Source organism: Erpetoichthys calabaricus, chromosome 1, assembly GCF_900747795.2.
Source record: "Erpetoichthys calabaricus chromosome 1, fErpCal1.3, whole genome shotgun sequence".
In the NCBI taxonomy this organism is placed as follows: domain Eukaryota; kingdom Metazoa; phylum Chordata; class Cladistia; order Polypteriformes; family Polypteridae; genus Erpetoichthys; species Erpetoichthys calabaricus.
In genome coordinates this window covers 272358711-272376749 of record NC_041394.2, presented here as the reverse complement: position 1 = coordinate 272376749, position 18039 = coordinate 272358711, and the positions used below count along the sequence as shown (strand labels likewise).

The following is an 18039-nucleotide window of genomic DNA, read 5'->3' as shown; positions in this document are numbered from 1 at the left end:
ATCATCCTTTGCTTTGTATAATAAGGACACTGCTTTTCTGGTCTTCACAAATCCTCATTCACACAAAATCATGTTGCACAATTCTGTCAATCATTCAGCTCCTTCAAATGCCTTCAACAATTCCAATATCACTCCAGCTGGGCTTTACATATTTTTATCATATCCACAAACTCCTTTTTCAAAAACATAACAGCTTGATCCTTCAATTTTCTCACAAGAAACATAATTGTCACTTATTCTCTTCAGCTCCACCACTTTGTACACATGCAGTTCACACATACATAACAAAGCAGGTTGACTCTGCATGTTGAATTAATTTCTTATCACATTCAACATGTCCTGAAAAATTTAGCTATTAGATTTACACTTGTCCAAAAGATAGTTAATTATTAATAATTTGGATTAAGGTAACAAGTACATGGAAAAAATGTTGGTAACAACTCTGTTTCCGAAAATGTTTGGATACTGTGTAAAATGTAAATAAAAACCAAATGCAATGATTTGCAAATCAAGTAAACCATATCTTTTATTGAAAACAATACAAAGACAACATGTCAAATGTTGAAACTGAGAAATGTCATTGTTTTTTGAAAAACATATTTTCATTTTGAATTTGATGCCATCAATGCGTTATAAAAAAGTTGGGTCAGGGCATGATTACCACTGTTGCATCAGTTCCTTTTTTAACAACATTCTGTAAACATTTGGGAACTGAGGAGACCAGTTGCTTATGTTTTGAAAGTGAAACGTTGTCCCATTCGTGCCTGATATAGGATTTGAGCTGTTTAACACTTCAGGGTTTCCTTTGTCATATTTTTTGTTTCATAATTCACCAAATTATTTCAAATTGTGACAGGTCTGAACTGCAGCAGGCCAGTTTAGCACCCGGACACTTCTACTACAGAGGTATGCTATTGTAAAATGCATGGAATGTGGTTTGGCATTGTCTTGTTGAAATAAGCAAGACCATCCCTAAAAAAAGACCTCACCTGGATGGCAGCGTACATTGCTCCATATCCTGTACATATCATTCAGCATTAATGGTGCCTTCCCTTATTTGCCAGCTACTCATGCCATGTATACTAATGCACCCCACTTATGGATGCTGGCTTTTGAACTGGGTACAGATAACAAGCCAGATGGTCCATCTTCTCTTTAGACCAGAGGTTGTAGCGTTTTTGATTTTGGAAAAAAAAAAATTTTTTTTTGATTCGTCAGACATCAGGGCAGTTCTCCACTTTGTCTCAGTCCTTTTCATGGTAAAGTTTTAACTTTCATTTGAAGATGCAGAGATGAACTCTATTAAAACAATGGTTTTCTGAAGTGTTCTTATACCCATGCAATGATTTGTACTGCAGAATTGTGTCTGTTTTAATGCAGTACCTCTTGAGGACCCAGAAATCACAGTCATCCAATAAAGGTAGTCGTTGATTTATGACCACGTTCAGTTCCGATGGACCAGTCGATACTTGATCTGGATGTAAGACGGACCGATATATGTATTCAAACCTGACCTTATGTATAGTACTGTATAGTAAGTCCCTTAAGTCATACTATTTTATTTCCTTTTTTATCATCATTCCTAGCACAATGTGTAGATTTTCAATCATTTATTTTTTGTAAATTATTTTTTTATTTTATTATTTTGTTTCATTATTACTGTTGCTGGCATGGGTGCCAAAACTTTAACAACTTCACAAATCCTTTCTTTGTCTGTGTTATGTTATGTCATGTCATCAGTTTGAGCCTCTCCCAGTGTTTATTGTGTTAACTGTAACAAGAGGAATTGTACCAGCAGAGTTTGGGCACTCACATTTTTTCTGTTTTAACTGTCAGACTGTTAATAATAAACATTAACAGATAAAAGAGTTCAGTGTGGTTTCATTACCCCTTTGTGGCGGTTTGCACGAAATGGCACATCATGAGTCACAACGCAGAAGCTTTGGAATTTAACTAGATTCAAAGCCAGAGCACATTTCTACAGCATGTGCCTGGTTATAATGGGATAACTTAAAGTCACATGCGATCACATTTGTTTTCTTTCTTCCCTCATACTATTTGATCACCTTCATTTTTGTGTCGAGATCAATTGCCTTTTCTCCCCTGTAATTGTAAGGCAAATGTAACTGAACGTAGTCGAAACCACTGCAGGTAATAAACAGAGATCGAAATGAATGAGTCATGGCATACAGAGCTGGTGTAGTGAAAACCGTCCTTTGTCTGTGAGATGCGGTAGCAGTCGTAAGTCGAATGGTTATAAGATGCAGAAGTTGTAAGTTGACGACTACCTGTATTGGCTTTAGGCCTTGTACCTTGTGTAAAGAGATTTCTCTGGATTTTCGGAACCTTTTAATGATATTATGTAACGTAGATGATTAAACCCTCAAATTCTTCGCAATTTTATATTGAGGAATATTATTCTTAAATTGCTGCACATTTGTCTCTGCAGTCTTTCACAGAGTGGTGAACCTCTTTGCATCTTTACTTCTTAGAAACTCAGTCTCTCTGGGATGCTCTTTTTATACCCAATCATGTTACTGACCTGTTGCCAATTAACCTAATTAGTTGTGAGATATTCCACAAGGCGTTTTTTAGCATTACACAACTTTTCCAGTGTTTTATTGCCCTGTCACAACATTTTTTTGAAACATGTTGCTGGCATCAAATTAAAATTGAGCATATATTTTTCATAAAACAAAATTTCTCAGTTTCTACATTTTATATGTTTTCTTTGTTCTACTTTCAATTAAATAGGGGCTTAAATGACTTGCAAATCATTGCCTTCTGTTTTTATTTAAATTTTACACTGTGTCCTAACATTTTGGAGACAGGGTTTTAGGAGAATTTGAGACAAGGTGCCTTATCATCATAAAGTGATATGAACGCATACAGTACAATATTCATAATTACTAACTAAATACAAGCAGCAATTCAAGTATAGTAGCAGATATTCAAATAATGAAAGTAATCATTACCGGGAAAAGGAAGGTCCTTATGGTTTGAAACTTGTCTTTTGATGGTCCACCATTTACTTCGTAGCCACTGAGGAGAACGAACACTGCTCCAACCTCCAGCCATAATATCCCAATTGATGTCATTCTCGTCACCCACCCCTAGTTCTGCAATCCTGCAATAGAAATATGAATGCACTATGATAGCCATTTTATGTTATAACCTCAAGATATAATTAAAAATATAATGCTGTGTGCAATCAAAGACTCCTGCTTTCGGTAATTAACCATATTACAAAGTTAACTTAAAGCATGATATCCAATGTCAAAATAAATAACTTAAATAATTGATAATCCAATTAGGTCAACAAAAAAAAAAAAAAAAAAAAAATGTAACCCCTAACTTCCCTTGGGCTTAACTACAGTCCAGAACACCCCTGTGTATTCACAAAGGTAACTCACCCACTTGCCCATTTGAACCATCCCATAAAGCACTATAGTTTGACATGCATCTTCAATATAATCTCTACTCTCGCATGGTCAGTTCTGCAGTCAGGGAAGGGAACCATTCTCTGAAACCAAGGGCATCAGTCTAGAGCTAGCAGTGGCAGGTCCCCCTCAGGGTATCCAAAATGGGTACAGTTGTACTGATCCCAGTCAGGGACTGTGTGTTGCCTTCTATTGGCCGCAGTAATAACCTCCTGTCTGTCCTCCTAGGCACTCCTCTTTCTTTTTCTTTTTCTTTGCCACTCTCTCAGAAGGCCAGAAGAACCTAATACCTGCTCCACTGCCTATTCTCTAGCATTCTTGGGTAAACACAACCTATTTCTGATGAGGGTACCACTTATCTCTTGTTCTTGTGCTTTTACCAAATAAAGATAATCTATGTTATGTTTTCTAGAAAACTCTCTTCTAGTAGTATTTTAAAAGAGGTATACTTGAACTAAAAATATTTTTCATAATAAAGTTCAAACACTAAACATGATATGTTAAAGCAAAATAAGCCCTTTATGTTACATAGAAATTACCTTTTAATAAGATTGATGTCATCTTCTTTAGTCCACTCTGTTCCACCACTCTGTTTCCAGTTGAGGTAGTTAAGCCACTTTGACCTACATTGTTTCTCAGAGCGGGTCCCTACCATCTCTGCTACTGCAGCCCAAGAAACACCCTGAGTGACAGTATGACCTGGCTCAGTGCCTGTCAGCTCATGCACAACCTCTGCCAGCTTCCGTTCTTCTTCCTCTGTCCACTTCCCTGGGATATATTAATCATCACAATAAATCTTGACAGTAAAAAATTTATCCATACAATAAAATTATTTTTTCATAATGATTATTAGAATCATTCAAATGTATAAATTATTATAAAACTTAATATATGGCACATTGATGCACACACATACACTTAATTGCCTAAATTAACCTAACAAACAATTTTGGGATAAGGGAAAAAAAAACAACACAGACGAAACCAAAGCCAAGATTTGAGCCCAGGAGTGTAGAAGAACTGTGAGGCATCAGTATATATCACTGTTACTGTGTGTCACATACTTAAAAACAATCCATTTTTAGTTATAATTTATTTGCAGTATGTAATACTATGTTTACAACAGATACTTTTTAATTTCTTATTTAATAATACAAGTTATAATCTTAGTAATAATAACCTTATACAGAATCATCTGTCTTGCTTTCTTAGATATTATAACTTGCATACCTGAAACACTTAATGAAATATGGATTGGGGTGAATAAATACATTCTTTTTTATATGCTGGTAATTTATGTGGAAAAGTATTTCTCCTTTTCTGTGAGGCAAAGCATTGGTGAAATCAAAAAGGGCTACCATAAAACAAATTTTGCAATTATAATTCAGCTTTGATAATTTTTATTCTGACAAAGTGAAAATCTTGTTTTCAGGAAATATTCTACTCCCACCTCACAAACATGTAAAAAGATAGTTATCTGGCAACGGTGAACTGCAAATGTGCGAGTGAGTATATTGGTGTGAACATATGCCCCTGGACAAAGTAAGTTTGATAATTAATGAAAGCATGGTGTTGATAGCAAAATGGCAGTAACTGTGTGTGTTTTTTTTGTTGTTTACATTATTCAGATGCCCTACAATATAGTAAAGACAAATGGGTTGACTAATGACTCTAAATTAGATAAAATTAACTGTGAATAATATCTACAGTTTACAAATGTTTTGGCAGCTGACGATCAGTTCGCCAAGGCACCTGCCTGTGACTGTCACCTTAACCACAATGACCTGGACCCTTATGACTCCTCCTGCAGGTGTTGGGCCCACTGGAGGGTGGCCCCATGTTGCTCATTTGGGTTGTATCCCATGGGTAAAGGCCCAACCAATAGGCACTCTGACCAGGATCAACACCTCCAAGTCTGAGGTCATGGTTCTCAGCTGGAAAAGGGTAGAGTGCTCTCTCCAGGTTGGAAATAAGGTACTGCCTCAAGCAGAAAAGTTTAAACATCTCAAGATCTTGTTCAAGAGTGATGGAATGAGAGAGTGGGAGACGGACAGGTGGATTGAAGCAGTTTCTTCAGTCATGTGGATTTTGCATAGGTCAGTCGTAGTGAAGAGAAAGCTCAGCTGAAAGGCAAATCTCTCAACCTACTGGTAAATCTGCATCCCTTTCCTCCCCTATGGTCACAAGCTTTGGGTAATGACTGAAAGAACTAGACTGCAGATACAAGCAGCAGAAGCAAGCTTCCTTTGAAGGGTATCCAGGCTCAGCCTTAGAGATATAGTGAGGAGCGCAGTCATTCAGGAGGAGCTTAATGTGGAGCTGCTGCTCTTCCACATTGAAAGGAGTCAGTTGAGATGGTTTGAGCATCTGATTAGGATGCCTCCGTGAGGAGGTGTTTCAGGCATGTCCAACTGGGAGGAGACCTTGTGGCAGACTAAGGACACACTGGAGAGATTATATAGTATTTCTAAGCTGGCCTGAAAATGCCTTGGTATCCCCCTAGAGGAGTTGATGGAGGTAGCAGAAAGAAGCGATGTTTGGGAATCTTTGCTTAGATTACTGACCCCATGGCTTGAATCTACGTAAGTGTAATAATATGGTTGGATGGATACTTTTTGATAACTATTAGATGTCATCATTTAAATAATGCATTGTCACCCAATTAATTAATTGAAACAATTTTTTATTAACTCAGTTTGCCTTACTTTCCAACATGGTTCCTGTTGTCATGCATGCTTATATGGCAGTCAATATGATTGTAATAGCGCATTATCCTTTACACACCACAATAAAGGCTAAGCTTAAAACATAGTATGTAATGTATAAATGTACATGATTTTCCTAGTTACAACTGATTATTTATCATTCAGTTCTTTAATACTGAATTTTATCTAAAATACTTACCTGTATTGCAGGTATCTTTCATTAGTCTACAACGATCCTTTACAGAAGAGGCACTTCTTCCCAGTGCTGCTCCAATGGTAGCCCAATCATTTCCATGCTTCTCTCTTAGTCTAAACGAAATATATTAAGAGTTATTCTTCAAGTCACACTTGAACAATTCAGTCTGTGCAAAGTCCTGATTGAAAACTGCAGTTTTGCATTTCCTTCATCCCTCCCCATTTAATATATACAACACCATCATTGCAGACTAAATTCAAACAAAATGCTCTAAATCAAACAATAATTGTAATGACTATTAAAAATTCAGAAAAGCAACACTTTACTCACTGGCCTAATAATCATTATAGCATATATTATGTATTATTCACTTACAGAATAGTAGTTTCTGATAGACTTGTTTAATTTTCCACTAAAAAGGCACAGCTTCATAAATGCACTTAAGAAACATTATTTTTCATTTGTAACTTATGTATTACTTGGTGTATAAATACAGAGAGGAAAAAAAAAGAATTTTGAAAAACTAGGTATTTAATAAGTTATACAAAATGAGATCTGCTAAAAGACAAGAACAAAATGTGTTGTAAGCAATGATCCATTCCATTTATTGAAACTTTATTGTTTGTTGCGGGTTTGTGGCTAATCCCTACAATGTTATTCATTAAAATTTTAACTAACTGGATCTGGTGAATTAAAGTGGCCAAATTAAATAGTACTATCTACACATTAGTGTTTGAAACTACAACTGTGATCACTAAATATACAAGAAAAGGTGTATAGGCACCCTGCAGCTTAATAACATTTTGTTTTTACATTTTCTTCGTGAAAAAAGTGTGATGAAGGGATTGTATTAGCTTTTGAGTACATATAAAGAATATCCATTAAATTATTTTTTCCATTATGTAATTATTAAGTTACTGAATGACATGGTCATTTCTACCAAGCATTAATTAAATAATATAACAAAACACAAAATAATTTTCACAATAAATATATTAACTGTGTCTGGAAGTAATTGTCACTATTAGAAAGCCATTAAACAAACCAGTACATTTCACAAATATAGTATGCTTTGTGTAACTTTCTTTCTTGCTAATCTAGTCCTTAGTCCTTATATATTTCTACTGTACACTGAAAGAATTGAAATCTTCATCTCTTATATTTAAACCAATATTTCCTTCACTCACTGAAATTCCAAAATACCAGGGCTATTTCATCCTGTATTTGACCAAACTTCCTTCTTCTTAGTTATCTGTTCCGGCCGGATACATATCTCTGTCATTTTGATTAACCGATTTGTGTTTTTATCACATGTGCTCCAATTACATGCAATAATAAAAAGTATTTTTTTAAAATAATAATTTTCTTTTTTATAGTTCATGAATTGTTGGACACTACTACATTAAACAATATTACATAATGATGAACTACTTACTCTTTAAGCTTATCAATTTCCTCTGGCGTATACCTGTGCATTAAAAAAAAACAACATTTAGTAACTTAATCCTTTGCATTAAATAAAAATGATCTAAAATTGCTGCAAAAAATCACCTATTGCCCATAAGACTTTCAGTATATACAGTTGCTAAGTTTATTATACACTTAGGCCAAGATATTAAAAAAGACACAGTCAAAACACTGCAAACTAGACAAATTAAGTGCAGGCTCCAATTTTATAATTTTGCATATTTTTAGTATGCGTGGTATTTGTTATTTCTTTCAAAACTATAGTATTAATTCTACACTTTTGATTTTTTTTGAAAATTTCGTTTCTCTAGAGCACCAAAGGAAAAATGCCAAATACATTTGGATGGGAAAAAATAGGTGTTGTTTAATTTAATAAAGACAATTTATGAACAAGTTAATTGACATCTGCAGTTATAATGAAGGCTAAATATTAAAGATAGAAATGTAAAAATTTGCACAGATTTTGAGTGAGTTGATTAACCTACTAAAGGGGACTGATATTGAATTCACTACATTTGTTTAGATTAACATTTTTAAGAAATGCTGCAGTACAATATAGTTACAGTGGAACCTCGGTTCACGACCATAATTCGTTCCAAAACTCTGGTCGTAAACCGAGTTGGTCGTGAACCGAAGCAATTTCTCCCATAGGATTGTATGTAAAAACAATTAATCCATTCCAGACTGTACGAACTGTATGTAAATATATATATTTTTTAGTTTGTAAGCACAAATATAGTTAATTATACCATAGAATGCACAGCGTAATGGTAAACTAAATGTAAAAACATTGAATAACACTGAGAAAACCTTGAACAACAGAGAAAACTAACACTGCAATAGTTCGCGCTATAGTGCTAGGAACCTCTGGCTAAAAACACTTTTTTTAATGAGTTTTAAGCACAGGGGAAAAAATGAACATTTGAAAAATCTGTAATTTAATAAACCACCAAGAAAAGTAACATTGCAACAATGCAGGCTACGAACCGATCACTGTAAATAGAACTGAAAACAAAAACAAGCCTTCTCTACCTTATGCGTCCCTCGCTTGCCCTCTCTCTCTCTCGCTCTCTCCCCCGCCTGTGTGTGTGTCCGTGTCTCTCTTTTGCGAGCCTGGAGTGCCTGTGTGTGTCTCTCTAGCTCGCTCCTGTGTGTACGCGCGCCTCTCTCTCCCCTGCCTGTGTGTGTGTGCGTGCGTCTTTCTTTTGCGAGCCTGGAGCGCCTGTGTGTGTTGTCACGCTTGGGTCACAGATTTGCACAGAGACACAGGAGGTTGTAGAAAAAAAGGAACTTTATTCAAAGCACTGCAAACAAACATTTGTCTCTTTTCAACAGTTTAAACGTGCTCCATGACAAGTCAGAGATGACAGCTCCGCCAGGAGCAGAGATTGTCTGAGAGAGAAAGAAGGAGTAGCAAGCAACCAATTCAACAAACTGAAAAAAGCCTGTGCAGGCTTTTTAAGAAGGCGGAGCACCGCGCGAGAGGCATATTACGCGACAGAGCCGGCCAGAAGGGAAAGGAGGAATGTGAAGGTAGTCTGTCCATGTTTCTTAGGGGTTTTCCCAGGGATGTCTGTATTCTCTGGGGGTGCGATCAGCTTCGTAGCTCGCAGTGAGTCTCTCTAGAGCGCTCCTGTGTGTGTGCGTGCGCCTCTCTCGTGTGTGTGTGTGTGTGTATGTGTGTGTGTGTGTGTATGTATGTATGTGTGCACGGCTCTCTGTCTCATGCTGCCTGTGTGTGTGCCTCTGTCTCTCGCGCTGCCTCTGTGTGTGTGTGTGTGTGTGTGTGTGTGTGTGTGTGTGTGTGTCGCGCTCTCTCTCTTGCTTGCTGCATAGGGAGAGACTGAACATGAACAACCCGAAAGGGAACCTGGCTTGTTCGTATACCGAGTGTGTTGTCGTGAACCGAGGCAAAAGTTTGGCGAACTTTTTGGTCATAAACCGAGTTGTACGTGTACTGAGACGTTCGTGAACCGAGGTTCCACTGTATATGTTAAAGTTATAACAATACCAAAATATGTTTCAAATGAACATTGAAAAAAAAAATAGTATAGTTTAGATCCTCTCAAATCTCTTCTCTGGTGGAAAATGAGTTGCCAAAATGACTTTTTGTTGGCCTCAAAGCAATTCTGGCAAACTGTCAGGTGACTCTGTCAACTCCGTTCTTTGCCCACTTGGTTTATACTGTAGTAGGAATGGAGTGCTGCTAACCTCACCTGGGGAATACAGTCTTGCAGTGGAAGAAGTGTAAAGTGGATGAGGATCAGCACATCCAAGTACAAGATTATTGTTCTTAGTCAAAAAAGGGTGAGCACCCTCTCCAGACTGTGGATGAGGTGCTACCTCAAGTGGAAGAGTTCAAGTATCTCAGGATCTTGTTTACAAGTGAGGGAAGAAGGAAGTGAGAGAACAACAGGTGGAATGCAGCAGCGTCTAATGCTGACTTTGTACAGGTCAGTCAAGGTGAAGATGGAGCCAAGCCAGAAGGTGAAGCTCTTGATTTACTGTTTGATCTATGCTCCTACCCTCACCTATGGTCACAAGCTGTCAGCAGTGACTGAAACAACTAGATTGTGGACACAAGCAGCAGAAATGAGTTTCTTTCAAAGGGTGTCTGGACTTAACCTTAGAGGCTGAGAGAGTAGCTGACATTCGGGAGGTGCTCAACGTAAAGCTGCTGCTCCTCCACCTCCACCTCACAGTGGTGCAGTGGTAGTGCTGCTTCCATGGTCCTCCCTGTGTGGAGAGCACTTTAACTAGTGAGAAAAGCGCTATATAAAATGTAAAGAATTATATATAAAACTATACATATATACAACTATTAAATGTTATCATTTAAATATTGCATCTTTACCCAATTTGCCTAATTCATGACAGTAATTTCTCTTACTTTCCAACATGGTTCCTGTTATCATACATACGGAGCACTCTTCTATAAACAGCAAACAGTGGCCTGTTGAGCCCCCATGCAATACTTCGATAGAAATCCTTTCGTTCATCCTTGGACATTTCAAAAATAATTTCTGTTGGGTCTTGAATCCCACGTTTCTAAAAATAAATAAACACAAGAAGAAAAAAATCTTCATATACAATGATGAAAGGGATTAAACAGGTTTGAAGAAAGGAATGGATAAATGAATAAACTGGAATATTCATTTCAAATATACCAGCAGATTTGATATGCTGCACACATACATTATTTTAAATCGCCCACTTACTATTTACCAAATTACAGCAACTGTGTATATTAACAAACATGTCATATTCAAAATAAAACCAGACATCTGTTAATTCTACAACAGCCAGCTAAATGGGAACAACCACAGGGTGGCACTGTTTATTTGTTTAATTGGAGCCCTGAAGTAATACTCTGGGTATAGTGTAATAGAAAGATCACTGGGTACTGGCAAAATTTTCAAAAACCTCCCCTGATCAATACGTGGCAAATGAAGAGGGGTGGTGACATATAGGATACGTTGGGACAGGCAGTGAGATTCAGTAAGGGTGTTTGGGTCTTTAACTGGAAATTGAAATTCAATAGTGCAGGGATACCAGGTGCAGCCAGATGCAGATCTGGAGAACATGGGCTTTCAAAAGGTAGATATAGCCCATTAACAACAGCAAAAACATGTCAGAGATATTAACCCTTACAATATCTAAAGGTCAAATCCAACCCAGGTTTTGTGTTTTAAATTAGTAAAAGCATCCTAAACTTAACCTGTTCAGGTTAAATAAAATTAAACATCTCATCATTTATACATCTTCTAAAAAAAATTCTACCCTGCCATATGTTTTGGGTAATTTTTGAACCACCATTTACAATAGTTTGCTTGTTCAACATCTTCAAAAATTCCTGAAAATAATGTTTTTAGCTAAAAAATTTGAAGGCTTTTAGTAAAAGCAAAAAAGTTTCCATATGTCACATTTTGGCACAACTGGTACACATTTCAATTTTGACCCAGACTATAGAGAATTCTATTCTTCATTTAGGGTGGATTGCTTGTTCACAACCCACAAAGACATCCTAAATGTAACCTTTTTAGCTCAGAAATGTGAAGGATTTTAGTCAAGTGACCTAACCTTAAATAAAGCAAAACATTTCTTTTTAAATGTCATATTTTTGTACAGCTGCTACACACTTTGGAAATTGCCATGTCCTTTGGATTAGTTTTGAGCTACCATTGATTTTAAAGGATTTTCTGTTGCAATTAAGGTAACTTGTTTGTTCACAACCCATAAAAAACAACCAAAATCCCATCTGTTCTAAAAGTTAGGATAATTATTATTATAGGTTAAGGTAAGTAATCAAGGGAGGATGTGAGAATAAGGTCAAAAAAGACCCATAAGGCATAGCATTGGGTCAGCAAATGAAGACACTGTAAAGGTTAATCTGAATTAAATTATGTCAACAAATATATTCTTTTTCACTATACAAAACAGCAATATGTCCATTGATCTTGAATTTAGACATTCTTGAATTGAGAATAGAGAAATCTATTTGAATACATTATTGCACTTTTGGAGATAAATAATCACCATGTCAAGTCCACAGAAGTGTTGGACCACAGTACCAGTACCAAAATGGTCCTAAAGCAAATAACAGAGAACTCCAAAACCTGTCTGTCTTACTCCAGTATACCTAGTGCACCACACAATTGCGGGCATTCCAAGGTGCGCAACTTCACAGTGTGTGTCAAAGCAAAAGAGGGAGAAAGAGGGTCCTGCATGAAGTCTTGATCGCATTGTCACACATGTGTGCCTTGGGGACAGCTTAAAGGCTCGGTGGTGGTAATTCAACAGATCCACAAGGTGGAGGTGTATGCTAATGACTAATCTCTTTCTCCCTCTACAGACGAGATGATTGACAGCCCGACCACCACTGATGTCTGTCCCCTTGGACCCGTCTATTCCTGCCTGGCCTGTACTTAACAGCAAGTGTCATCATCTTTGCCAGTTTACTCTGAGACTTGCATCCTAAGGGGCATTATTTTGCTGAAAACCATTCATTTATAAGATAAGGGGTCGCGGTGTAGCCCCAACTGTTTTTCTTTTGTCTTATCTTTGACAGCGTCCAAGTAAAGAATGAAGCATCAATTCTATCAAAGCTAGCACACATTTCATTGTCAGCTATACCATGCGTCAAAGGGGTGTGTGGGATGGCAGTCAAAGTAGAAAACTGATGTTTAATTTTGGTACCGAAAATATCTAAATGCTGGTACAGTGCCGTTTAAGAATTTGGTTTTTTGGTACATATTGCACAACCCTAGTCCACACATGTCTAAACATTATATTTTTTGGGTACATAGATTCTTTCTCAATGTAAGGTGTATAAATGACACTTTTAAAAACATTTTATTAAATGTAAAGACTTTAACACATACTTTTAAATAACGATCAATATTGCTCATAAGGATATCTATTTCTTCTTTAGACCACATTCCTTGCTTCCACTTATGACCTAAAAGGAGAGGAAATAAAAAAACAATTGTCTAGAATTAGTACAATTTTTCATATTCCAAACCAAACATATTACTTCAATCACAATCATCATGAGGTTCTTGAAATAAACCTAGTTCTGGTAATCCATTAGGAAATTCATGCCTTGCTCAGTGTTTACATTGTTACTAATAAGCTATATGCAATTTTCCTCTTTTATTAGGAAGACATGTTCGTTATATTTAGTTAAGCTTGTATCTTATCTATCACATTCTACTATTTCTAATTAGGAGAATTTTTTTTTTGCTCCTGATGACAATACCTGCTTGTCTTTTATACATAATCAGACATCCCTTTAAACTATTTCTCTGGTGGCAGATTATGATTGTAATGAACCTGCAGATGCTGTAAGTTTCATGATTAAGTGAAGGTGTACTGGTTTTCAGATTTATACATCACAATGGATTTGTCAATAAATGACTTTACACTGGTAAGGAACACTAAAGACTAAACTATTTGCATGGAAGCAATTTTGTTTTATTTCATATAGAAATACAGTATGTCAGATTTATACAATAAAAATAATGTGCCCATTCACATATAGATATAATTTAATTCACTCCTGGACAATGGCTATTAAAAAGAAGTTGCAAGTCAAAACTTGACTTCTTCAATGTAATCATTATTGGGTACATTTCTAAAACCTACTTGACACTATACAACTACCTTAAGAACTCATGACAATACAGTAGACAAAAAGCAAAAATATACAGTATGCCTGAAGAGATTAATATTAATCAAATTTCCACAACTGTACTCCCTCCTAGAATAAGATGACTAAAATCTTGATGCAAGATTCATCATCACTCCAAATGTTATGTCGGCTAAAAATGTGTCCAGAGTGATAACATTTTGTTATTTTAAGTATTAAAAACTGATTACTTTTTTATATGCGTCACCATGGCATCTTCCTTACACATTAACTGGAAAAACATGCATGGCAAAAATAAGTAAATTAATGATTTAACATACAATAAAACCCTAAACATCATATGAAATGAACCATATTGCTGGACTAATCTTAAATGAGCTTTTGGAATACAACGATGTGAAGTAAATAATAAAAAGCACTGACACAAAAATTTTACAAAACTAAAAGAAAACATACAAGATTACCAGTCTAAACAAAAACAATGTCTAGTGATCAATCCATTTTCTGAAGGTGATTTCTCAAATAATAAGGTCACAGTGAACTGCAGTCTATTGTGACAGCACTGGGCATAGGCCAGGAACTATCCTTAGGAGGAACATCAGTATATTGCATGGCACAGCGACATACACTCATGCATGATCAATTTAAAGCTGTCAGTTAATGTAACATGCACACTTTTAGAAGCAGGAAAAAACATGAATAAACGAAGACAGTGTGAACTCCACACAGAAAGGACTTTTCACTCTGATGCAGTGTGGATCATTCTATGTTCAAGGTGTAATCGGTGTTGGGTCTGCACATATATGATCAATTAAAAAGAAGATTCTTGTTCCCAAAATATGCTCTTGGAAAAATCCAATTAAACACCAATTTCTTTTCATTAAAAGTAAGCATCAGATATCTCATATATATTACTCTTCTGGTTCGTCCTGCTTCCACTTCAAAACCGGTCTTGCCCACACGCAGCCGACACGGCATTTCTCGATTCCTTTTCGTCTTCTTCCAAACCCTTTCCCACGCTGCCTGCGGCTCCTCTTCAAAACCGGTCCCGCCCATACGCAGCCGACATGGCATTTCTCGATTCCTATTTGTTCTCTTCCAAACCCTTCCTTACGCTGCCTGCGGCCTCCCATACACCTTGCTATTTTCGTTATACTGTGATGGTTGTTTCCTAAGCCTTTGTTATAAAATGAACGACAGTATCTTCTCTGTCGATGGGTTTTTGTACAACGTCATCTCTATTCCGGGATCCGGCAACTGCCTGTTCCTATCAGTGGGTTATTTCTTGACACAAACGGTTGACGAAGGCAATGCACTCTCACTACGACATAGGGCAGTAGATTTTGTTGCATCACATTGGGACAGATTTGGAGACATTCTTCCTATTGTTCTTTCCAACGCAAGTCGAGTTATCACAACTAGTCAGGAGTACTAGCAATACATGGCAACATCTGGAGTTTATGGTGGTGTAACTGAGATTCAAGCTCTTTCCGAGATTCTCCATGCTACTATTGTCATTTACTTCAAACACGACCCCAACATGCCGCCTTGCATTTACAATTCTGGAAATACTCTCTTCATTTATCTTCTGTACACAGGAGAACTGGAAAATGGCCACTATGAAGCCCTCCTACCGATTCCGATCATGTCTCCACAGCAGCATATAATGTCTGATAACACCAACACATCAGTCCTCAGTCATTCTTCTCTTCCACAAAACACTACAGTTTCGTCTACTGCTACAACCTTCCTCTGCGACATTTGTAGTAAACCTTTCAAAACAAAACCCAGCCTTGCCAAACACAAGAAAATTCACAGCAATGACAAATTGTTTCAGTCTCACACTTGCAAAAAACGTTTCACAACGCAGAACTACCTTCACAAACGCACAAAAATTCACTCCGCTGAAAAATTACCTGACTCCCACTCCAGAAACACATTCTTCCAGTGCGATTCCTGCAACAAAACTTTTCAAACGCGAACCTCACTTGCTAAACACAAGAAAAGGTATTCTTCCCAACAACTATATGAGTGCCAGAAATGCAATAAGAAGTTCACTACACAGGATTGTCTGACTAAACACAACAAAACTCATTCACAACTCTTGCAATGCGACATCTGCAAAGCAACATTTCCAAACCAACACAGTCTCAGCAGACATACACACAATCCTCTTCCCGTTACCACAGGTACTTCTTCACCTAATTCCTGTCTTCCCGTCCAAGAGTACAACATTGGGACTCCAGGCCAGCAGTGCAAACACTGTCATGCACTATACTGGCCTGCTGAGTGTAATACATCCAACAAGTACTCGATGCTGCCACAACGGTAAAGTAGCTTTACCACCTTTGCAGGAGCCACCTGTATCTTTACAACAGCTTCTTACACAGCAAACATCAGAAGCTAAAAATTATAGTGAACACATTCGAGAATACAACTCTTCTCTAGCATTTGCTTCCATGGGTGCACAGATAACTCAACCTCCTGGCCACGGACCATACCGTTTTAAAATACATGGGCAAATGTATCACCAAATCTCTCCACTATATGCTAACACTTCTACCTCTCCAGGATATGGACAGTTGTATGTTTCTGACACAGCGCAAGCTACTGAAGTACGCTTACAAAATAAAGCAAACTCTGCATGCAGCGAAAATTTACTTCTCCAACAAGATTCCATGCTTAGAACCATCAACCCCTTCGCTAAATCATACAAGCACATGCATGAAATCGCTCAGTTCAATCCAACAGCATCTGTACGAATGGTTTTCAAGGAAAACCCTAGGCAGGGTTTACGATGATACAATGCCCTGACATGTCACACCGATGTTGCAGCGATTTTCGTCGGAGAAGATGGCGAACCGCCTGCTGAAAGGGACATTTGCATCTCTCTCATAGGCAACTCCTGTACACAGATTTCCACGCTCAATATGAATTGCGAGCCTATGGTTTACCCACTTTTATTCCCTTATGGAGACATTGGCTGGCACAAAGATTTACAACATGTTCCCGATAAAAGAACTGTCAAGCAAATAAGGCTTACTCAATGCCAATTTTACGCATACAGATTAGCAATGAGGAATACATTTAATATTTTGCACTCCAGCAGCAAACTATTCCAACAGTACGTCGTAGATATGTATGTTAAAACAGAGGGCGCGCGTCTCAACTATCTCAGATTACATCAACAAGATCTGCGTGCGAAACAATACAAAGGACTATCAGACGCACTGCAAGCAAACGCTGAAAATAACAACGTACGTGTAGGCAAAATGATCATATTACCGTCCACATTTCCAGGAAGTCCAAGATACATGCAACAAAAATATCAGGATGCCATGGCCATAGTACGTAAATTCGGAAAGCCTGATTTATTTATCACTTTCACATGTAATCCTTCTTGGCCGGAAATTCTACAAGAACACTACGTCTTTAAAGAAGAAGTATTTATTTCTTCTTGATTTCTAAATTCCTCTCTCACCGGTTTCCATTTCTATTCTTACACCGCCGTATGCTACGGCAAGCGTTGGCTAGTTTTCTTTAATTTCCTTAAAGAGAAAAGATACCCAATTGTCAAATTTGTCGATAATATTGGTACACAAAGTCCCAATAATCTTTCTGTCAAAACCAAAATGCTAACCAGAATCATTGTTGAAAAACAAAACTAGACAAACCAGAATCATTTTTGTTTTTTTTATGTGCTATAGATATTTTTCTCATGTGATTATCTCCTAAACATTTTTAAAATGTTGAAAATTTTCCCAATGTTTAGATATTTTTTGTATTGGAAATATGAAGTCACCTACAGAGAAATTCAAGGAGCATGTGACTGGCAACAAACAATATAATTAACAAGATGATGGCACCCACAAAAATAGCCTCCAAAAATGGTGGCATCCATAACAACATAACATACAAAATAGTAATATGATGATGTCACCGTAATAACCAAAGATATTTTTAAAAAATAATGTATAACACTAAGAAAGCAAAATAAAATGAATTACACTGGTTTCTTTCATGTTCCTAGCATCTCAACACTGGCCAAATAGACACCAAATAGGTGCCACTTCCTTTAACCCT

At 37.0% G+C, this 18039-nt stretch overlaps 1 protein-coding gene across 3 annotated transcripts in view; it reads right to left on the bottom strand.

Moving 5' to 3' along the window:
* Positions 1-18039, bottom strand: part of dmtf1 (cyclin D binding myb-like transcription factor 1) — a 59606-nt gene that overhangs the window by 25236 nt on the left and 16331 nt on the right. For all 3 annotated transcript variants that reach the window (XM_028815027.2, XM_028815035.2, XM_051922485.1), the window contains 6 exons: positions 13190-13266; positions 10699-10856; positions 7777-7809; positions 6345-6454; positions 3980-4208; positions 2976-3127 (listed from right to left, as the gene is read on the bottom strand). In XM_028815027.2, coding sequence (XP_028670860.1) covers positions 2976-3127; positions 3980-4208; positions 6345-6454; positions 7777-7809; positions 10699-10856; positions 13190-13266 — 759 coding nt within the window. The remainder of the gene's footprint in view (positions 1-2975; positions 3128-3979; positions 4209-6344; positions 6455-7776; positions 7810-10698; positions 10857-13189; positions 13267-18039) is intronic.